At 42.8% G+C, this 23,891-nt stretch overlaps 1 protein-coding gene across 1 annotated transcript in view; it reads left to right on the forward strand.

Annotated features, from left to right (window-relative positions):
* PELP1 (proline, glutamate and leucine rich protein 1) overlaps positions 1-23,891 on the forward strand; it is a 400,761-nt gene that overhangs the window by 212,865 nt on the left and 164,005 nt on the right. Inside the window, exon 12 of the mRNA XM_085639349.1 lies at positions 9,566-9,716. Coding sequence (XP_085495475.1) covers positions 9,566-9,716 — 151 coding nt within the window. The remainder of the gene's footprint in view (positions 1-9,565; positions 9,717-23,891) is intronic.

The raw sequence follows: 23,891 nt of genomic DNA on the forward strand, positions 1-23,891 counted from the left end.
AATTCTGAATGTTAGCACTCTAGTTGCTCATTAGATCACTGTAGTAAAACTACTGTTCACCATGGAAGTCTGCTCCTGGTATTAAAAGTGCATGTTTCAGTCTGCATGTCAGAATTTTTTAATGAAATAGAAGAGGATTTGAGAAGTCACTCAAAATGTGCCCTCATTTTCTTTCTTCAGCATTAATCATAATTTCTATGGCAAAATGAACCCCCTCATTGTGTTCCTTTTTAAATTAAATGTTTTAAGTGTAACCAGTTTATTCCAATCAAGATGGCTTCAGGTGTGCCACACTTTTGTCATAATGAAGACAGTAAGCGCTCTAGTTGTTTTTAAGAACACTCTGGGACATTCTGTCATTGGGCTATACTTGGGCTACATCTGGGTGATATTTGGGCTACATTTCGGCTCTTTTGTCTCCGGTGGCCATCTTGGGAGATTTATTTGTTATGAAGTTTCCTAATTTCCTCATTTACTGCAGTCTCCTCAGTAGGAAATACTTTCAGTTTTTTACTTTGATTCCATCAAGAAGGCATTCAGATGTGTCACACATTTGCCATAAATTCAGAATGTTAGCACTCTTTTTGCTCATTAGATCACTGTAGTAAAGCTACTGCTCACCAGGGAAAACTGCTGCTGGTATTGAAAGTGCATGTTTCAGTCTGCATGTCAGAATTGTTTAATGAAATAGAAGAGGATTTGAGAAGTCACTCAAAATGTGCCCTAATTTTTCTTTCTGCAGCACTAATCATACTTTTTATGGAAAAATGAACCCCCTCATTTTGTTCCTTTTTAAATTAAATGTTTTAAGAGTTACCACTTTAATCCAAGCAAGATGGCTTCAGGTGTGCCATACGTTTATCATAAGTAGGACTGTTAGCGCTCTAGTTGTTCTTTGGAACACTCTGGGAAGCTGTAGTAGAACACAAAGGAATCAACTGACAGTCTCTGCCCTTGTTGGATGTACATGTTTTACTGAGAATGTCAGACTTCATTCTCACATGACTGAGAAAGATAATGTGAATTTACAGAAAATATGCTCTCAGTTTAGCTTATAGATCACCTTCCAAACCTCTGTGGGAAAAGCATGAAAGAATATTTTTCTCTCAATCATGATATCCCAGCAGAAGGCTTTTTCACATGGTGAAATCACCTTAGAACATACCACAATTCCTAAAATGAGTATGGTACCATCAACAAATGATTTATAATGTAACTAAAGTCTTAAAACCTTCTATTTACTGCAATGATTTTTAATGAGGTGCTATCATGTATATTGGTCCCAAGATGGCTGCCAACACTTCTTGGATGAAGTGCTGACAGCCAATCAGATCTCAGGATGAGATGTGTGGTTAGGCTCCGCCCACATATATATATGATTTTACTTTTGATTTTCTCAGGAACTACTGAACAGATTGACACCAGACCTGCAAAAGGCACTTCCCTGACCTGAGGACTACCTCTCTGCCAAATTTCAAGTAATTCTGTTCAGCCGTTCGGGCTGTACCTTGGACTAAAGGTCCCTATGGAAAAATGCATGGGGAAAACGTGTTTTGGGACCCCCCTTTTTTCTCGGCCCCCGCTTGACGAATCACCCCGAGACTTTCAGGGTAGGAGCGGAGCGCCCCACCTATTTTGAAAATTTTGCGAGGATTCGTCAACCGGTGCCAAAGTTATTCCAAATAGAATGTTGCGGATTTCCTATGGAAACACGGTCCTAACTATAACTATCTACTGGCGACCGCCAGTAGATTTTATATATATATATATATATATATATATATTACCTACTGGCGGTCGCCAGTAGGTAGTTATAGTTAGGACCACGTTTCCATAGGAAATCCTCAACATTCTATTTTGAATAACTTTTGCGCCGGTCGACGAATCCTCGCGAATTTTTCAAAATAGGTGGGGCGCTACGCTCCGCTCCTACCCTGAAAGTCTCGGGGGGTTTCTTCAAGCGGGGGCTGAGATAAAAGGGGGGTCCCAAAACGCGTTTTTCCCATGCATTTTTCCATAGGACCTTTAGACACAGCTACAGCCCGAACGGCTGAACAGAATTACTTGAAATTTGGCAGAGAGGTAGTCCTCAGGTCAAGGAAGTGCCTTTTGTAGGTTTGGTGTAAATCTGTTCAGTAGATTCTGAGAAAATAGCCTTTAAATCAATATATATATCTGAGCCAGCTTACGGTGCGCTTACGGTGCGCTTACCGTACGCGCACGGTGACGTTTGCGAGCGCGATTCTGATTGGCTCTTAGATCTTAGTAAACATTCGAATCGGCCGAAACCAGGAAGCGGCGGCCGCCATTTTCTCTCTCGCACTCTGAGTAGGGCAGCATAAATGAAGCCCAAAAATGGGTAAAGGGGCAGTATATTGAAATAATAATCACCCAGCAATGATATACGGGCCCCCAAACAACCCACAAGGCCAAAAAAAAAAAATTCTTTTTTTTTTTCGAAAAATCGCCGATTACGCTTACCGTACGCGTACGGTAAAAAAATTTAAAAAAAATAATAATATCCACACTCTCTCCGCACCCCATGTGCAAATGGTGCCCGAAGGGCACCATTTGTGCATGGCTTATGAAATAATTGAAATTAATAAACAAAACATTTCACAACGATGCGCATATGTCGTCCCCCATGTGCGCACGGTGCGCGAAGCGCATCGTGCGTACATGGCCCATCTCGCATAATGTGGGCACGCGGTGCGCTGCGCGCACCGCGTGACCACCGTGCGTGCATGGCACTAACTGCGTAAAGTGGGTGCGTGGTGCGCGAAGCGCACCGCGTGCTCACTGTGCGCGCACGGTGCGCGAAGCGCGCGCGCACGGAACGAACTGCGTTAAGTGGGCGCGCACGCCACGAATGGCGCAAAGTAAGTTAGCATTTAAAAAACCGTACAAATTCACTGAAAAAACCATAGGTTTCACACACGTTATAGTTAGCTGTACGTTTTACTGATAAAAAACCAATGAAATTCCTCCGTTATAGTTACTGTAGGCAACTATAACTCACGCGACCGTAATCCTCTGCTGATGACATGTGTCTTTATGAAAAAAAAATATTTGTAATATATGTATAGCTAAAATTTAATGGAAGAAGACATGGGCAAATAAGTGTCTAAATACAGTATTAGCATCAGCAGAGGATTACGGTCGCGTGAGTTATAGTTGCCTACAGTAACTATAACGGTGGAATTTCATTGGTTTTTTATCAGTAAAATGTACAGCTAACTATAACATGTGTGAAACCTATGGTTTTTTCAGTGAATATATATATATATATATATATATATATATATATATATATATATATATATATATATATATATATATATATATATATATATATATCCAATATACCAAAAGTTCAGTGCGCTCTCAGGCAAGTAAACAGCACAACCAACGAGTGATGGTGACCAGGTTTATTCCATGACGCGTTTCGACACGCGTCCTGGAATAAACCTGGTCACCATCACTCGTTGGTTGTGCTGTTTACTTGCCTGAGAGCGCACTGAACTTTTGGTATATTGGATATTATTGCCAGTTGCTTCGCTGGCGTGTACGCCACTTTCCACGGGGCAAGCTGTCCAGAAGGAGCAGATGTACTTGGATATATATATATATATATATATATATATCCAAGTTTTCCCATTAAGGAGAGCCACACACAGGTAGGTGAATCTTGTGTTTTAATGATAGAAGCTGCAGCACAGTGGAGACAAATCTTGCCAGTTATTAAAGCAGCCTGACGCGTTTCATGCTATGCAGCATTTCTTCAGAGGCAGTCCATTTAAACAGCGTGTCGCACCTTGCAGTACTTTTCATATCGATGACCCGCCCCAGTGGGCGTCGGCTCTCACTGAGCCTGATGGTCTCTGTAGTGCCATAATGAAGAAATGCTGCATAGCATGAAACGCGTCAGGCTGCTTTAATAACTGGCAAGATTTGTCTCCACTGTGCTGCAGCTTCTATCATTAAAACACAAGATTCACCTACCTGTTTGTGGCTCTCCTTAATGGGAAAACTTGGATATATATAAATATATGGCGACAAAGGAATAAAGGAATAACTTTGCACAAATTTCTGGGTCTGTGTCCATCCTTCGGGAGAGCCGTTTGGTGAAAGTCAGCGGAGGAATATTCGTAATAAAATATATATATATATATATATATATATATATATATATATATATATATATATATATATATATTGAGAAAACCATAGGTTTCACACATGTTATAGTTAGGAATTAGCATTTAAAAAACCTTGCAAAATCACTTAAAAAACCATAGGTTTCACACATGTTATAGTTAGCTGGACATTTCACTCGTGAAAAACCATTGAAATTCCCCCGTTATAGTTAGTGCAGGCAACTATAACTCACGCGACCGCAATCCTCTGCTGATGACGTCAGATATTACATCACTGTATTTAGACACTTCTTTACTCATGTCTTCTTCCATTAATCTTTAGCTATACATATATTACAAATATTTATTTTTCAGAAAGACACATATGTCATCAGTGATGTAATATCTGACGTCATCAGCAGAGGATTGCGGTCGCGTGAGTTATAGTTGCCTGCACTAACTATAACGGGGGAATTTCAATGGTTTTTCACGAGTGAAATGTCCAGCTAACTATAACATGTGTGAAGCCTATGGTTTTTTAAGTGAATTTGCAAGGTTTTTTAAATGCTAAGTTGTTTTTTTTTTTTTTTTTAAGGTTTTTCACCGCGCGCCCACGTTACGCAGTTCGCGGAATTTTTCCGTTTCTACCGTACGCGCACGCTACGCGTACTCCGTGATTTTTTGCAAAAAAATTTAAGGAAATATTTGCCCTTGGGGGTCCTTCTGGGACCCCCTGACAAAGGCTAGGGGGTCAGGAACTGTCCACCATGCCCCCTTTTCACGTTCTCCACCTTTGTTTTTCACCCCCTCAGACTGCGAGAGACAAAATGGCGGCCGACACTTCCTGGTTTCGAACGATTCGAATGTTTACTAAGATCTAACAACCAATCAGAATCGCGCTCTCGCACGGCAGCGTGCGCGTACGGTAAGTTTTACCGTACGCGCACGGTGCGCGCTTATAGATATATATATTGATTTAAATGCTTTTTTCTCAGGAAATACTGAAAAGATTTACACCATCCCTGACCTGAGGACTACCTCTCTGCCAAATTTCAAGTAATTCTGTTCAGCCGTTCGGGCTGTAGCTTGGACTAAAGGTCCTATGGAAAAATGCATGGGGAAAACGCGTTTTGGGACCCCCCTTTTTTCTCAGCCCCCGAGACTTTCAGGGAAGGAGCGGAGCGAAGCGCCCCACCTATTTTGAAAATTTCGCGAGGATTCGTCAATCGGCGCCAAAGTTATTCCAAATAGAATGTTGCGGATTTCCTATGGAAACACGGTCCTAACTATAACTATCTACTGGCGACCGCCAGTAGATAAAATATATATATATATATATATATATATATATATATATATTCGTTGTAAAGGCATGCAAGGTAAAGGCATATGTGTTTATCCTGCGTGGTAATGATTATGCATGGTAACGGCCGTGTTGTAATGCCTGTTTCCCGCTGAGATGGCCGTATTGCCAGCTCCGCTACCAAAAACTGGCCCGCTTTGTCCGACCATGTCGAAATAACTCTGGCAGCCAGGATAACAGTGCCTTCTTCCTTAGAGGGTTTGCCACAGGCATATAGCTCTGTCCCCATCCAGTCTTTTATGAGCTTCAGAGATTCGGCCTCCATCAGATGGGTTTCCTGGAGTATCATTATGTTTGGGTTATTGGCAGCCAAGAAAGATCACACCTTTTTGCATTTGGTATAGTTGCTTATTCCCGGAGCATTGAGGGAGAGCACTGCCTAAAAGGCTTCTGGGTGCAATGACTGCCCACATAGTCTGTAGTAGATGGCACATCCTGCAATAGGTTGGGGTCAGAAGAGGCGAGAAAAAGAAGAGATACTATCATTGATCCTTGGTGGAAAATGCAGTCAGGTGAACTTTAGTCTGGGAGTGGTAGTTATGCCTGACATGAAGGCATAATACATGAGGCACTGGGGATGCTCTGGAGAAAGCAAGAGGTATATCTGTTTGGTTTTAGCAGGGATCAGGATTTGTCCCGGTCTCCGGGGGAATGACCATTCTGCCTGAGGGATTTAGGAGTTTAAGTGTTGCTGGTAGATGTCCTCAAGCGTTTGTTGGTCCTTTGAATCATCAAAGGGGGCAGAAATGTTCATGGTTAGTGCTTCTTGGGGTGCAGAGGCAGGAGTCCCAGCCCGTCTCCATTGCATGGTCGCTAATCGAGTCCAGGAACCGTTCCAAGAGAGTGATGTCAGAGTACTCACTGGTGACACCTTTAAATGTAAAAAGCCTGATTGCTGGGTCTAGGAGGCCATAGTGTATACCTTTGGTCTTTAATTTTGTTTGACGTTTGTGGATCTGCTGTTGAAGGAGGGTGGCAGTCGCCACTTTAATTTTCTGTCCACTATGAAGATAAGGGCCATGTTGGCGGAATAATTGAAGAATGTTAGGTGCTTGGTCGGGGCTCAGGAGACAGGCTGTAAGCGGATGAGGGTTATCTGGAGTGGTTTTTTATCGTGTTTTTAGCCGATATACACACTCTAGAGCTTAGGGGGTGTATTAAAGGTGGTGTTCAGGAAAGTCTGAATCTAGGTAGTAAGGAATTGCTTAGTGTTGGGCCCTTAAGTCTCTGGCCCCCCCGATGAGGTGGATGTTATCTTGCCTGCACCGCCCTCTAGGATCATCACTCTACTTTGTAGGTTGCACTGTCCTGAGCCCAGGTCTGGTTCCCAGTCCATTCTTGTGTCCAAGTCCAATACCTTAAGTTGGTATGGGCTAGTTGTGATTGGGAAAACTTTTGAGTTCTGTAGCCTCCGTGGACTATCCCATGACTGTCACAGACACCTTAATGGACTTTAGCTCTGCAGGGTTCTTGTGCAGGCAGTTGTTAACATAGAAAGTGGGGGGGTGGTGTTGTGCGCCGGTAATGGGTGTTAGCCAGTTACTGCCTCTAAAAAGAAAAGTTGTTTTAGGGCTTTCATGACGTGTTTTAACATAGCCCTCCAAAGCATAGTGGGGGGCACAGCAGGCGTGCAGCGCCCATAGGGCTGAAAGGGCTCCCTGTACCAAAAGCAGCTGCAGTGTTTTTCATCCCCCCCACCTCCCCCCCCGTAGGGGAGGTGGGCGGGGATGAAAACACTGCAGCTGCTTTTGGTACAGGGAGCCGATATTTCAGCACTGGCCCCCTGTACCAAAAACGGCCCCCACCCGTCCAAAACCGGCCCCCACAATTCTGGCCCACTCAGAAAACGCCCGGTGCCCGCTAGAGCCAGCCCAGCCCTGTCTCTGAATAATGCCATATTAGTAATAGTTTAACTTGTATTTGAAACCCTACTCCAGCCCTCAATAACATGCAGAGTTACTTCAAGTGTCTGGGAATGCACCCTGCATTCAGACGCACTCCTCATTCTCACCCTTCACTTTCACACTCACCCTGCACTCACAGCGATCACAATGCACTCACACTGATCACCATGCACTTGCACGATTCACCCTGCACTCACAATGACCACACAGCACTTATGCCATGAACTCACACCGTTCTCCCTCCACTTAACGTGCGGTCACATGAGCACACTGCTCACTCTGCACACAGTGATCACTCTGCACTTGTAATCCACTTGGCTGTTCACCCTGTACCTCACCCTGCAGTCACAAGCACACTACTCACCCTGCAGTCATGGGACACTCCACTCGCCTCTCCCCCCTCACTGCTCACTCTGCAATCTCACTCAAACAAGCCCATCACTAACCATACATTCATTCGTCCCTGCACTTACGTCCGCACCCAAATTCATATGGTCACCTCACTCAAAATGCAGTCAATCCTCTCACCCTACTTTCTGTCACATCGCTCCCCGTGCACTTACATGGGCACTCCTATCACCCACGCAGCGGGTTAATGTGCCTGCTACAAAGAACTTTTACCATGTAGATCACAGAACGGAGTGGGAGTAAACTACGAGTAGCCCTATAAAAATGAAATGTTTGTCAGAAAGGGGCTATAGAGATATGAGGTGCATTGTTGGTGAGTGGTAGTGAGGGAATTGATGGAGAAGGAGGAAATGGGGGAGGGGTGACAAAAAAGACTTGCACCGTGCGCGACTAGGGCCAGCCCTGAGTCTTGAGCTACCCCCCCCCACTCTCCCCCTCCCTGAAATTCGGATCTAGTTGCACCCCCTGGGGTACCGCAATGTCGCAGTTTACCACACAGGTGGAGTGGTAGCCAGCAGGTCCGGTAGCGTAGGCAGTTCTGGTGAGGGGCCTTGTGGGTGTGTCCCAGTGCTACGGGAGTCAAGTCGGGCTTTGCATAACAAGTGTAGAGAGCTGCCATCTCTTACAGGGCTTACTTATCTCCACCCCCACACCAGGATTTTTTACTTCCACAGCAAATTTCATTTCTCTGGTAACGTTTTGAATAAAGGCCTGTTGAGATAACCTCTTCAAATCACTGATGGTTTCATCCAGTAGAATGTCTTGCTTATGCCGGACAACCCAACAAGACCAATAATTCTAATCCAATTCCTGGAGTGCTCTACCCAAATCATTGACACAATCTTTTCACTTTTTATTTGTTGTAAGAGCACCCACATACTGCAAAATAATTTCAAAAGGTTGGGAAAGTTTTTCAGCTTGGACGCTTATCAGTTTACAAAAATAAAGACGTTATCAGGTGTGTCATCTGTCTCCAGCTAAACACCCAACCCCCCACCCTGAAAGTGGATCACACAGTGGTGTATTGTAGTCAACAGTTCTCAAGGAAAAAATGGGTGTTTTTCAATAATATTTTTGCCTCACATTCAACAGTCAGCCCACTAGTAAGGGTGACAACTCAGACAGAAATACGCATTCCAAACGATAGTCAAAATGTGTAAGGGGGAGGGTGTGGTCTCCAACCGAAGAATACTTTAGATAAATTTGAAAAGTAAGAACAAAAAGGAAAGCAAAAATGGGCACCAGCTAAGCAGGCATTTGCGTAATGGTGAATTACATTACTGCTTTTATCAGGAGATTCTTTGGTAATGTATGTTGCTAAAGAAAACAAATCAACATGATATTAATTAGACCTAGAACCATTCTGTCTTTTTGTTTGTAGTACTGTGTCAGAAGTAGATCTTCACAGGAATATTTGTATGTAAAATGCTGAAAGAAAATTGCTAAAGTCTCATGTAATGGACCTTCGGATAATGTTACAAAATCGCAGTAGGAGATATGATTCCTGTACCAGAACTTCTCACTCTGCTTCTGTTGGTTCACATTTAAACAAGTGAATTGTCTGCATAGATTAATTTTTTTCCAAAGCCCACACCCATGGCAGCTTTTTTAAGATGTTTTCCTTTATGCTGTCAACTGATTTATCCAGAAAGCAGGCATTTGCTTTATAATTTTTATAAGTAGTCTTTTCCTACCAACCTTTGTGAATGTCCAGTGGTTTCATTTTTTTTTTATTCCCAACTGCTTTTTCCTAGTGCTGTCAGAGCAAAGGCATACTGTGTTCTGGAGTTGTGGATAAAGGTTTGCGGTGCATCAAGTGGAGTTCTGCAAGGATCGACGCACCATTCTGATGTACTGTTGGCTCACCTCCTTGCTGACATCACACCTTCAACGGAAACTATCAAGGTAAGAAGGACACTTTGAGACCAGGCCCATCTTTATCCCATCGGTGGGATAAAGACAGGCATACCAATCTCCATCCTATCAGTCTGCTAGAGCCAGTTTGAGACTGTCTTTGCTCTCTTCCTGGCAGCTATGTGGATAACGAGCAGAGAGAAGTGTAATTTGAGATCTTCATACTGAAAAAGGCTTGTTGCACATTTATCCCGACTTTTTTTGCCCCCAGTTTTGACTACTATGCTCTGGTGTAATGGATCTGAAATGCGCTAAGCCCAGCTAAACAGGACTCAGTGCATGTGCTCTGACCCAGAAGATTGTGTGTTTTATTGGCTTGTCCTCAATTAGCATAGCCTAACTTACTTATAAGTCCCTAGTATATAATACCAGGGTTACACAGGGCCTGTAATTTATTGTGTCCCCCAGGGACTGCAGCACTTAGTGGGCCACCCTGAGTGGGACAAGGTAAAATCTGGCTCCTTGTCTGCCACTGCAGTTTGTAGGTAAGTGTGTTATTATACAGTGAGGCTGGTTAGACTTCACTGTGTAATAATCTCACAATACTACAACTAGGTCCCTTTGGATTCATACTAAAAAATCCCTAGCTCAGTCCTGGTAGTGTGGCCCGGAGCAGTCAGGCTTTCCTACTGGAATATGTGTTGAGCATTTCAGAGTACCAACATGGACAATAAGTAATTGACACCACTCAAAAGAAGTCAGACACCAATCTATAAAAACAAGTATTGACAAAGCCAATAGGTCTTGCTGTTGGGACCAAATAGAGATTTATTTTTTAATGCAAGTATTGGCTGTTTTATAATAGTGTTTTACAGGAGCACCAGTTACATTACACAAGGTCACGTTTAATTGTTTTAAAACACCGGGAGAGTAAGTTATTTACCCAGGATTACAGGATGTTGAGCAGACACCGAGACTCGAACCTGGTTCTAAAGTCGGCAGCTCCGATCATAAAACGCTTTCTTTAAGAACTGTGCTATAATGCATAGAGCTATGTACAGGCAGCCCAAACAAAGGATCTGCTCTGGTTCAGCCATGAACATTGCTTCTTTTTCTAGTTTGCCTGCAGATATTTTTGAAGTTCCAGTTTATTTCCACAGGTGAACAAAAATAAAATTGGCTGATTAGTCCAGATTCACTTTTCGGTTTGGAATATCATATGACACAATCCTGCCATGTGCCATTGTCAAGAGTTCGCCTTGCCTGCAGGCCATTGCTTTCCCTGAGAGTCAAAGTATAAAAAAGAAAGTTCTAGTCTTTTTGTGGGCTTGAAGCAGTATCTTATTCCTGACGATCCAGAATAGCAAGTAATATTTGTTAAAAAGAGTTCCCTGTTGCTTCAGAGTTCAACAGACCCCAGAGCAGTGGCTTGACGCTAATCCAAGTTCTTTGTGGGCATCTGTCCCTCCCATACACTCGGGGATTAGTATCACACTTTAGAGAGGACTATTCTATGGGTTCCTAAGGGGTACCAGTTGTCTACTCCCTGAGATCTTAGTTGCTGCAAGATTGTACTTTTACTAGCCTATTACATGCCACAAAGGAGACCAGTCTTGGATGTGTATGTATTTCATAACTGCCTTCTGATAGTTGCAGTTTTGATTCCCATCGATGACACCAATTGACGTAAACTACTAAATTAGAATGTCTTGTGAAAAATAAACCTTGGAGTGATGTATTGCGTCCTTGGTGACTGATTCCTCTGGTTACATTCTGTAAAAGCAGAAGTGAGTTGAAGGTTCTGAAAAAAGTAGTAGTTAATGTTTGTCCCTTTCATGACAAGGAGATTGTCTGCTTGTGGCTGCTTGTTCCTGAGCAACACTTTCACACAACCAACATCCACATCCCCTAGCTGATGCTTGTTGGCTGAATACATAAGCTGTAGTGGCAGGATTGTTTGACTGGAGAAGATGTGGAGGAAAAGTTAGGGCAGACATGAGTCTGCAACTGAGATGTACATTTTCTTAGTTGACCTTTGGGTTACCCAACTTTATCTACGCTTATGTGCAGTCTCATGTTTGTTTGTTCTTTTGTTAATGAATGCTTTTTTTTGTTCTAAAGAGTTTATTGATTTTCAGAATTTATAAGAAACAAAACATACCTTAATATATTGGTTGCTGTTAATGTCAGGTGCATAAAGACATCTGCATTGGCAGATTGGATCATACAATCAGCTAAACGTCTATGAAAACAACCATGATCGTTTTTGTAAAGGTTGGCTGGTCTTTCAGCATTGGAATCCGCCAAACATAGAACACCAAACGGGAGTATCTGCTATAGTAAGAGAATGGTTCTAGATTTAAATTGACTGGTTTTGGGTGGAGTATATAAAAAGAGAAGAATAGCTGTGTCGCAAGGCACCTATGTATTGAGAAGAGAAAAAGCATGATAGTGGGTGACATAGGGGAGGAGCGGTGACAGGGAGAGAAAAAAACCATGTGATTCAGGTGGAGATCACAAAACCAACGTTACAGCAATAATGTTTATGAATGCTAAATCAAGGCAATGGCTATACCATGGATCCATTCTATTAAAACTCAAATGGAGTCAATGGAGCCTTGATTTGTTAACAAACCCTAGGGCCTTAAGTAAAACTGCGATTAAGGCAGTAAAATCTCAGTACTTAAATAGGTTGATGGTCCTAAGGGAAGAGGGGGGATTGGCAAAACCATTGGTCAGAAACTTTGTTATGTTAAGCACAGGGAGAGAGATTCAGCCGTACTTAACATACATAAATAAGCCTTTCCATTTGTTTGTTCTGCAAAGGTTCAAACACAGCATGCTCCCATGGTTGCTATCTTTCCCCCGGGGGTATGCCAAAAGTGGATCTTTAGGGCCTTGCACATGTGACAAAAAATCTGACCAAAATGTCCTGCATATGATCTTTTTCTGCGAGTTCTATGTACTGCAGCGAAAGAAATTTATCCTGCCACTGCTAAGATGTTGTAATTTTGAACAGGTCGGACCAGCTCTGGTTTATTAACAAATGCTTGGGTCTTCTGCAATTTGTTTCGGGGTGGCGAGTTACATTATAGGGGCTGTGAGATGTCGTAAGAAAATGCTGCTACCCTAATCGCCCCCCTCTGCTTCTTCATGTTCGCAGTGCAACAGAAAGTTTTATTGTAACGATAACTGGATGCAATGATTTCTGAAATTTTTATAAAAATCAATTAATTTTCCATTGGGTGACAAACTTTTTAGTGTGTTTTTGTACTTATCAATTGTATAGCAATATACATTATAATATATTTAGTTGTGTTAGTTATGATACAGTAATGTGATTAATTGTGATAGGAATTTTACTGTGTATGCTTTGATGGTTTTAAAATTTTTTAACCGAATAAAGCCAATTTTTGACTTGACTGGACTTGAATGCTAAATACAGCCCATGGAATTCTGCCTAATCTGCACAAAACTAAATGTGCTTATCATTGGCTTTGATGGGTGGTGTTGGCCGTCTGCCCAAGTTGACCTCATCCAGGAAGCAATGAGGTCATCACAGACTCGTCTGTGAGATGCCTTGTGACTGCTGAAGTGGTGTGGTGCTGTGAGAAAAAGCAGGGCTCTGTAGGCAATTTACCTTTTATGCTTGGTCACCCCACACTTTTTGCCTTTTGCTGGATCCTATATTTTTACTAGTATAATACCTCTGTGCAATTAAACACTGTTAAACTGTGGTAAAGTGCCTGTGCTCCCCCTTTAAACATGGTCAAATTAGCATATTCCCAAATAGTATATTTATTTTACCTAATATTCCGTAGTTATTGTACGAAATGTACCTAGGGCATGTACAATAAATGTCGCTAGTGGACTGTAGCTCCTATTGTGCCATCCACTACAGTGGCAGTGTAAAACATGGCTTCAAGCCTACCCGTGCAGCCTGACTGACAGCATAAAAACTGCAAATCAACCTGTCAAAATAAACCCTTTTGAAATATCATAACCTCTTTAAATTTTAATGAGTTATCGCTATGTAGGACTTGTAGTCCATAAGGCAGGGTGCTTCCTATATAAAAGTAGGACATGTACAAATATAGTGTTAACATGCCCTTGGAGTAACAATCACCCAAAAGCTATTTTTCTCTGTGGCAGGGTCAGCTGTCTTATGTAGAAAACCAGAGTACAGATTACAATAAAATCATTGTATCTCTGGAATGGGACTAGCAACAAAAATAATTAAACAAGTATTTTTAATAGTTATTAAAAATCCAATTCAATTAAGTGAGTTTTTAAAAAAATATATTTTTTATTCAAATTTTAATTTTTCGGAGAACAGCACAAACTCGTATACCATATTTAAACAGGAAGGTTACATTTAGGCAATCCATAAAAGAAGAAAAAGAAGAAATAATATCATGAAGGAGATAAGCATTCAAAACCTCCTACATATATAACAATCAAATTTAAAAAAGAAACAATAATACATTCATTCCGACATATCATCCAAATGTTAGGTTAAGCAGGGCTCTGCCATAAATCAAACATACCGGGCAAATTTATTTATTTAGCCTTTGACTCCTTCCATCTCGCTAAGGGAGCCCAGATACGCGGCCCCAGCAATCTCACCTTTTTACCCTTCCTCTCATATATAGCTTTTTCCAGAATAAACATTCAAAGTAATCGAGACAACCATTGCTGACAAGTTGGAGGCAGCGGATCAAGCCAGACAGAAGCAATGCTTATCCGCACAACACCCATAGCCAAAAAAAGAAATTGATAAGCCGGATCTTGCACATCACCGCTGCTAACTCCAAGAAAAATCAGAGCAGGGGTTAATGTAACGTTCAGCCCTAATGACCGGTCAAAAAACTTCGTTATAGAGTCTAGCAAGCTTTCAAGATGTGAGCAAGCTGCGAACATGTGTATAAGATCAGCCACGGGTGCAGCGCACCGCGGACAGCTAGTTCCTACCGACCCACCCCACTGTGCAGTTCTCGACGGGGTATAATAAAGTGAAAAAGCAGTCTTAATGCTGTGCTTGAATGCCTGCCAACGACATAACTGTTTAACCTAATTCTAGGGAGCCAATTAACCTCTCTGGTTCGACACCCACCCGTTCCATCCATTTTCCCACATGTTTGGTTAGATCATCTTGTTTTAATACTAGCAGTTCAGCATATAATAACCTAATAGCACCCTTCTTGCTGTCTCTTAATAGTATCTATGACATTAATTCTACTGAACCCATTGAACACCCCCACCTTCTTACTAAAAAAGCTTTGCAGCTGCAAAAACTTAAAACAATTACATCTATCCAGTCCATTCTCCGACTGAATATCACCAAACTGTCGGAAGCCCTCCTTTTGTATTGATTCCCCAACCTTCCGAACCCCCCTCTCTGACCAATCCGCCATGATCCCGTCAGAGAATATTTCAGGAAACATGGGGTTTCTATAGAGCTGGGTATAATAATTAATCCTCCCAAGACCAGTCTTTGTAGGTCTCGCCTGGCGTTAGCAGCGCATTGCTGCTTTCGCCATGTGAGAGCCTTTTGGAATCGATTCAGCCAAAGCTGAATATGCGCGCGTACCGATGGACAGAGATGTGCACACGACGCCGATGTGGACAGGCCGACTCCATTTTGTTTAAATTCCGGTCCAGAGTTTACGCTTAACTTATGATGTGCTGCCCTCTAGTGGTGTGTGCTTTTGCAGGCGTTTTTTAGTTGGACGCCCTATGAAGTTTACTCCTCTACGATTTATACCATTCACTGGTAAGCATAAGACATTGCACCAGTGACTGGAGCCCATGGACAACGAGGTCAGCAGAAGGCTCTGCAGGGGTATCCAGGAAAGAGGCAGGGTCATAGTTCTTTTGAATTAGCCTTACTAATTGACAGGGACTCATTCCAATGGCAGTTCTGAGAAACCTTGCATGATAGGGGGTTCATTCAGACTCAGATTGTTGCTGATGTGCCTGCTCCTGGCTAGATGTCACAAGTTCTCACTGAAGGATTTATCAAGATTTATTGCGGGCATTGTAGGAAATGATCAGAGCATCTCAAGGTCAAAATGTACATCTTTGGCTTGCTCTTCAAAGCCATTGTGAAGAAGAAAAGTGCTCACCCCCCCACAAATGTCTGCAGGCCTTTTCCACTTTTAATTACCCTTTAGTAGGGAGCGGCAGTGCAGAATGGCTGATCCTCAGGACTCCCTGGAGTGTTGTGGATATACAGTCCTCAAATTACAACTCCTAGCGCTTAAACAAGTATCGGCAAAACAAAAGGGGTTGGCTTTAATTTGGCAACCCATGTAGACACAGGCATTCACAAATGCTGTTTACATGTGTTACATGCACAAATGCTTTTTATCACAGTAATTACTCCACTATTGAATTGAATTGAAAGAACATTTGTAAAGCGCGATAGCTACCCTGAGGCACCCTATAGACAGTTGAGTGTGGAGGGACGGAGAGGGGACCTAGTTAGATTTGTTGAACAGCAGGGTTTTTAGCCCCTTTCGGAAGGGTAGATGGTTGGACTCTGAACGTAAATGTAGGGGAAGAGAGTTCCAGAGTTTAGCCGAGTTATAGGAGAATGACCGGCCCCCGGATCTGGCTCTCTTGATTTTGGGCACTGTGGCCAGAAACAAGGAGGCTGATCTGAGTTGTCTATTGGGTAGGTGGGGAGAAATCAGGGAGTGGTTGATAATGGCGCCAGTTTTCCAGAAGGCTCGATGAGCAATACATAGGCTCTTAAATGATATTCTTTCCCTGATTGGGAGCCAGTGAAGTTTCCTTAATTCAGATTTGACAGAGAGACGGCGAGGGATCTGAAGGAGAGTTCGTACTGCACAATTCTGGATGACCTGGAGCTTATTTAGAGTAGCCTGGGGGGCCCCTAGGTAAAGGGCATTCCCAAAGTCCAGACGAGTTAAAATAAGACCCTGAATCATGATTTGTCTGGCTTTAAAGGGTAGTAGAGGAAGAATTTTCCGGGTGAGCCTAAGTATACCGACACAGGTTGCTGAAAGTTTGGCTGCCTGGTGGTTAAAGTTAAAAGATTTGTCCAGCCAGATGCCCAGGCTCTTGATTGAGTCCTTGGGAGTGGGGGTTGATCTGATAAACACTGGCCAGAGGGAATTGATGATGATGCTATTGGTTTTGCCTCTGCTGCAAAAAATGTAGCAAAAGGATTGTTTTATCTATAAATGCATTTAGGACATAAAGATTGGAATGTGACATTCATTGTGATGATTGAGTGTACATTCCTGTTGTAAAATAGTCCCAATGCATTCCAATAGAAGTATACCCTGGAAGATGGAACAATACACCAAATAGCCATTACCATGAGGTGATCAACAAATTGTAATTGTAGTTGTGTTTACAGTGCTTACTACTCCTGATGAAGTGTTGAAGCACCTTTCAGCAAGTAGCACGCTACTCCGGAACCCACAAAGGATTAGCTGTGTATTAGTATGGGGAAATAAAAGTTGTTAATTTGAGCAGTGGATATGTTAGTCTGTTACTTTGATTGAATGGGATATTGGAGGGAAGAGTATAGAAAGGGATTAGGGAGATCATAATAGCAAAATTAGGTTTAGGATTGGTCAAACGAGGGACACATGAAGGAAGAGTCTAGAAAGTGTTATTTGGGAGGTCATAGTAGTAAAATAAGGTTTGGTGTGTGCCAATGAGGGAAGAGTCTAGAAAGGGTTATTTGGGAGATCACAGAAGTACAATGAGGTTTGGGATGAGTCTCAGAATGGAGTTGGAGGATATATTGCGAGATTGAGAGAGGTATAGCATGAGACATACAGCATTGCATTGGAGTCAAAGTTTCCCCCTACAGTAGGAGTAAATAAATAAATATATAGATACATAACTACATAGAAAGGTATACATGTCTGAGGAAAATAATCAAATGTGTGGAATTGTCACCTTCTGGTACATCTCTGCAAGTATGCTATAATTAGATCTGTTTTGCAACTACTGACATATGTAATGTGCTGGAAACCCAGTGTACAGGGACTTGCATGCATTTTAATAAAGATGTCTCCCATGTGTTTTGCGGTTGTATATGGTTCATCAGTAACAATTGTATTCATTGATGTTGCAAATTATATGGAGTTTTTAAAGAAAGAGAAGCTTCTGTTGGTTCCAAATCCAATAAAGTTTGCAAATCGCATCGCTGCTTTCGCCATGCGAGAGCCTTTTGTAATCAATTCAGTCAAAGCTGAATATGCATCCGTACCGATGGACAGAGATGTGCACGCGCACGCCGATGTGGACAGACTGACTCCATTTTGTTTAAATTCCGGCCCAGAGTTCACGCTTAACTTATGATGTGCTGCCCTCTAGTGGATTCATGACACTCTTCAGGGCTGCAGTAGCACCTGACTTAATCAACATCATTTTCAATGCTTGTCTTCGCCATGTCTCTTCCTTCTCGTCTGTCTCCCTGTTCTCGTTATCTGCCTCTTTCTCGTATCCTTTGCCCCCCAATCTTCCTATCTACTCTCCCTTTCAACAGCTGTCAATGTCTCCCTTCTTTCCCTGCCCGTTCGTGTCCGGGTCTCCTCCCATCACCCTTTCTCTACTCTTGCTTGCCGTCGCATCTTTCCCTCTCGCTTGGACTCTGTCTTCCGTGGTCTCCTGGTCCCCCCCCCCCCCTCCGGGATCTCAGCATTCCCAAGTCTGTCTCCCTCTCTCAATAACAACTCCATGCATGTTATAAAAGTTAACGTAGAGGCACACATGAATAGTTCAGGAAGTTCAGCTGCCAATCTCCATTTCTGGCTTCAGCGTAGAACTTTACAGCTGGTGCATGGCGGGTTTTAGTACAACTTAAAACAATTCATCGTCTAGTTCAGCTGTTTTGCACCTGTTGATAAGTTACAGATCGTTGTCATATATTTTTTATAAACCTGGTATTACAAAATCTGTCGATACCCTTTGCAGATGCCATTCATTCCTTTGGAAAATATTTGTCCAAATGGCTAGCACACTTTGTTCTACAATCAAGTGAACCTGTGTACCGAGAACCCAAACATTTTGCCTAAAGTAACCTTCTTAAAAGATTAAGCTTGCAAAGCTGGAAGTAATGGCTAAAGCTGTGTTTCACCTGACAGCAACGTGTAAAGTGAAAACAAAGGATCTCCCAGAACTTGGCGACCCTCCAGGTTTGTAAGACAGTAGTAGACACACACAAACACCTAGTCACACACGCACACCTCGTCACACACACACCTAGTCACACACGCATGCACACACACACTCCCTCACACACACCCCTCCTCACCCCCTTCCTCACACACACCTCCACACACCACCTTACACACACACACACCTCCACGCACCACCTTATACACACACACACTCACACTCATCTCCTCACTCACACACACAAACTCCACACACCTCCTCACACACAACTCCACACACTTCACAGACCGCTCGCGCTCTCACATATAGACACCCCACTCCACATATCGCACACACACAGCTCTCTCTTCCTCTCTGTCACACCCTCCCCACCTTCCACCTATCTCACACCCATAACTTACGCTCCCTTTTTTATCTTGCAAATAAAAATATATTATCACACATCTGATTTTGGCAGCGTTTATCAAGAAGTGGGCTTGGGACGCAAGATAGTGACAAAACAAAAAATTGCATCTGTGGCTTTTAGTATTTCTGTATAAGAGGCTGACATAACTTTGCTCAATATCTTATTAGACACAGTTGAGTATTTTTCTGTGGCTTCTATACCACTGTCTTGGAGGTTTATACTGAGATTCATGTGCTCGAAACCACTTCCTTCGCCGTTGTTTGAGTATCAAACTCCCCTGAAACAAAGGGGGCCATCTTTGGATGAAACAATTTTGTTGTGTATTAGAGGAACCTACCTTGTCAGCTTATTATACTTGTTGCTCTAGGACAGGGGTCTCCAACCTTTTCTGTAGTGAGAGCTACTTGTGTTCAATGAAAATCCTCCTGAGCTACTTATAATTTTACAGATGTAGTAGTAACCACATCAGACAAGATTACTGGCCACCATATGCAAGATTACTAGCAGTGATGATCTTCGTGTTTTAGGCATGGTTGCCAGCAGAAATGTAAACAAGCATTGAAAATGCAACACGTCTCGCCTTTGGCTAAGTTAAAGCCATTTGCTTTGCTAATGGTATTGTATAGCAAAGCAAATGGCTTTAACTTAATAAAAGGCGAGACCTATTGCATTTTTAATGCTGGTTTTTAAGTGCCGCCCAGATTTTAAAGGCGGCCAACAGTCTTAAATTTCGTCTTCTTGTAGTAACTGGGCTCGCTAAATTTCACAAAGCAATTCTCTGCATGATACCCAAGAAACAATTTATACACATCAGGAAGCCCTATATCTTCATCTGAGTTTCCGAAGGGTGCGCCAAATAATATTCTCATATACTGGAGAGCTGCTGCCCAATAATAAATTCTAAAATCGGGTACCGCAAAGCCACCCCCCCGTTCCCGTGGGAGTGACATAAACCTAAGAGCCCTCCTAGTTTTCCCATGTGACCACATGAATTGGTTCACTATATTCTCCAATGCAACAAACCAGTATTTCTCGAATTCCAACGGTACTGCCCTGAACAGATAAAGGATTTTGGGTAAAAACATCTTCACCACATTACCGCGGCCCACTAGTGACAAATGTAAGTTGTTAATTCTATCAAAATCAGATCTCGCCTTCCTAATTACCGGCTCAATATTCCTAGCGACCAGATTCCCCAAATCCGGCATAATCATTATACCTAAATACACTGCTGACTCAGTTACTCGGGGGTCAGCCATTATAGCATGCCTATTCTTGATGATTTGAGTTTTAGTTTTATTTAATGCATACCCTGAAAATCTGCCGAAATCCTGTGCTACCGCCTCCACCACCATAAGTGTGGCTGAGGGGTTTGCCGTAATAATAGCAACATCATCCGCATAAGCCAATACTTTAGATTCCAAGCCCTGACGCACAATAGCCTTAATTTCATATTAACCTCGAGTAGCCGAATTAGGGGATCAATATATATAGCGAATAGCAGGGGTGAACAAGGGCATCCCTGCCTTGTTCCACGCTCAATGAGAAGAGGTGCAGTATAGCCACCGTTTAACCTTAAGCGAGCTGTAGGTGTCTTATACAACACCTGAACTGCTTTGATAAATCCCTCCCCTAAACCAAACCATTTCAGAGTCTCCCACAGAAAATCCCAGGAGACCCTATCGAATGCCTTCTCCGCATCCATTAGCAAAGCGGCCATAGGGTCCCCTGAAATCTCTGTTGCATCAAACAGTGTGATAACTCGGCGGACATGCTGCGTTGTTCTCCGGCCAATAATAAACCCATGTTGACAGGGGTGGATGGTTTTCTTCATTATACAGTTTAGCCTTGTTGCTATAGGCTTTGAAAAATGTTTTAAATCACTATAATAGGTCAAAATGAACCGGTCTCCCTAGGTGGCTTGCCTTTTTTTAAAAAGATTACTATGTCCGCCCCGGCCCATGACTCCGGAGCAGATCCACCCCTTTGAGCTTGCCGAATAACCTCAATCAAATCTGGTCCTATTATATCTGCAAAAGTCTTATAAAACTCTAAAGGAATCTGGTCAGGACCAGCTGCCTTGTTGGATGGTAAAGTTTGCAAAGCCCCCATTATTTCCTCTTGTGTCAAAGCAACCTGAAGTGCCTCCCTATCTATCAGATCAGTCCGCTGCAGGGGTACCTTATCTAGATACTCTTGTATTACATTCAGCGCCTCTGAGGATTCTTTGCTATATAGCTGTTGGCAATATAACCGGAAAACCTCCCGAATCCCAGGGGCATCAGCTATTATGCTTCCATTAGCATCCAAAATTTTGATTATCTCACTTGCAGCAGCCTTTTGTCTTAGTCTCACAGCCAGGGAATGCCCCACCCGCTCACTAAACTAATGCAATGCTCTCTTTTTGCCAGATAAGTTTCTGCAGCTTTAGTAGCAATCCTCTCTACAACTTCCGCCTTATTTACCACTAACTGTAAAATTATATCCTAGTTTGGTCTGCTTATATTAACCGCCAAGGCCAGCTCTTCTTCTAATTAAGTCAACTTATTTCTAATTACTTCCTCATATTGTGCCTCCCTCCTTTGACGATGCATACTATAACTCGTTTCCCCTCTGACCCCCTGCTTTGAAGGTGTCCCAAACTATCCCTTTGCTTGTACTCTCCCGATTAAAATCCCAGAATTCCTTAATACACCCCTTCATATGTGATACATTCTCTGGATCATGTACAAGCCTCCTTTTGAAAGTCCATCCCCGTATTTGCCTAGCCCCCATAAGAACAAATGGATTATGGTCCGAAAGTATCCGAGGATACTTCTCGATCCTAATATTTGAGATAAACTGGTGCGATACAAAAAAATAATAAAGTCATGAGCCTTATGTGGAGCAGAAAAAAAAAGTGCTACCGGGGTCATCGGGTTTCAGATAAGCCCATACAACAGTAAGACCATTATTGCATATCCGGTTTGTAAGAGCTACGGAAACCCTCCTTTTCCTACCCAGATATCTGACTCCAGATGCACCCCAGTGAACCCCCAACCCATTAATATTAAAATCTCCGCAGGCCATCATTGGCATAGGCCACATTGCCAATTCAGCGTCCAAAAATTTGAAAACATCAGGGTCCTCACCAGTTGACCCGTAGACTGAGCAAATTGTAAGTTTTCAACTCCCACTGAACATTCGGTTTTATTACGCACCGACCCCCATTGATCAGCAGCTTTCCTTTTAACCTTTACATCACTCCTACGAGTTAGAATTGCTACCCCTCTTGTGCAGGTACCATGTTTGGTATTCACCATGAGCTTATATCCAAGCTGTTCCAAAATGCTACCTCAGAAGCCTTCGATGTGAGTTTCTTGGACACAGAGTATAACTATGCGTAATGATTTGAACAAAATTGCAGCCCTTTGCCTTTTACTTTGATCATTAAGCCCACAGATGTTAACAGTAGCTATTCGTAGATTCATTATATTATGTTATGTTTCCCCAGTTCGTTGCCACAAACCACCATCAACCTACCACCTTTTAATACATCAAAGCTTGGTTTTCTTCTTATAAATCTCATTCTATTTACATTTTGATTCCCGGAGCTCCTCTCTATGCCTCCCCTCACATATTGTGCTGAATCGTGTTGTGCTGAACCCTTACCCATCCCACCCCTCTGCCCCCCCCACCCCCCGCATCCCTTACAGGCAAATAGGTGAAGCATGACGTATATATGGCAGCCAAGCTCACATCTCCAGCAGCGCCAGTCTTCCCACTCCCCTCCACCCCCCCAGGCCCTCCATACCCATTATCCCTAGTGAACTCACCCCCATATAATAATCTAAATCCAAATCGGTGACATAAACCCAACTCGGCTACCCATAAGACAAATAATTAGCCGTGAAGCAGACCTCTCCTTCATATCCCTTAAATTTATATTGAAATCCAGGGTTTAATCAACCGAAAATGCACCCTGTTATGTGATACGGCCTGTGCCACTCTGCCCTCTGGCCGCCTTGAGTTCAGAGAGGTATTCTTGTGCCTTGATTTCAGAGAAAAACATTCTAACCCTCCCGTTCAAGATGACCTTGAGCGGTAAGGTAAATAACAAAAAAGCTTCACATCCCACCCCCTGAAACGGAGTTGTCATCTGCCGGAGTCTCCACCTCCGCTCAACCATAGTGTGGCAGAAATTAGGCCGAGCGAAGAATGTGTGGCCCTCATAAGTCCGCTTTGAATCAGGTCTGGCCCGATCTATTATGGCCGGTCTTAATAGAAAGTTTCCGACAAATATCAAAATCGCTCCGGGTCGCTCCCCTTGACTATTAGCATTAGTCCTCCTAGTCATTGGGAAGTGATGAGCCCGCTGGATTTCCGTCTCCCAATTCCAGTGGGCAAGATCTGGAAAAACACTTCATCAAAGAAACGACAAAGGCCATAATGTTCTCCCCCTCCACATTTTCTGCCAGACCAAGTATCCGAACATTATTTCGACGCTGCCTGTTTTCAAAATCTTCAAGCTACCAGCAAACATCTGAAGACTGCTTTTCCTGGATTTCTTTGAATGCCTGTAGCTTATTGACTTCCACCTCCATAGCCGCAGTTCTCTCTTCCACTTATGTTACCCTTTCGGTCATATCTGTACATAGCTCATTGATTTTACGAACAGC

This window comes from Triturus cristatus, chromosome 12 (assembly GCF_964204655.1).
Source record: "Triturus cristatus chromosome 12, aTriCri1.1, whole genome shotgun sequence".
Lineage (NCBI taxonomy): Eukaryota > Metazoa > Chordata > Amphibia > Caudata > Salamandridae > Triturus > Triturus cristatus.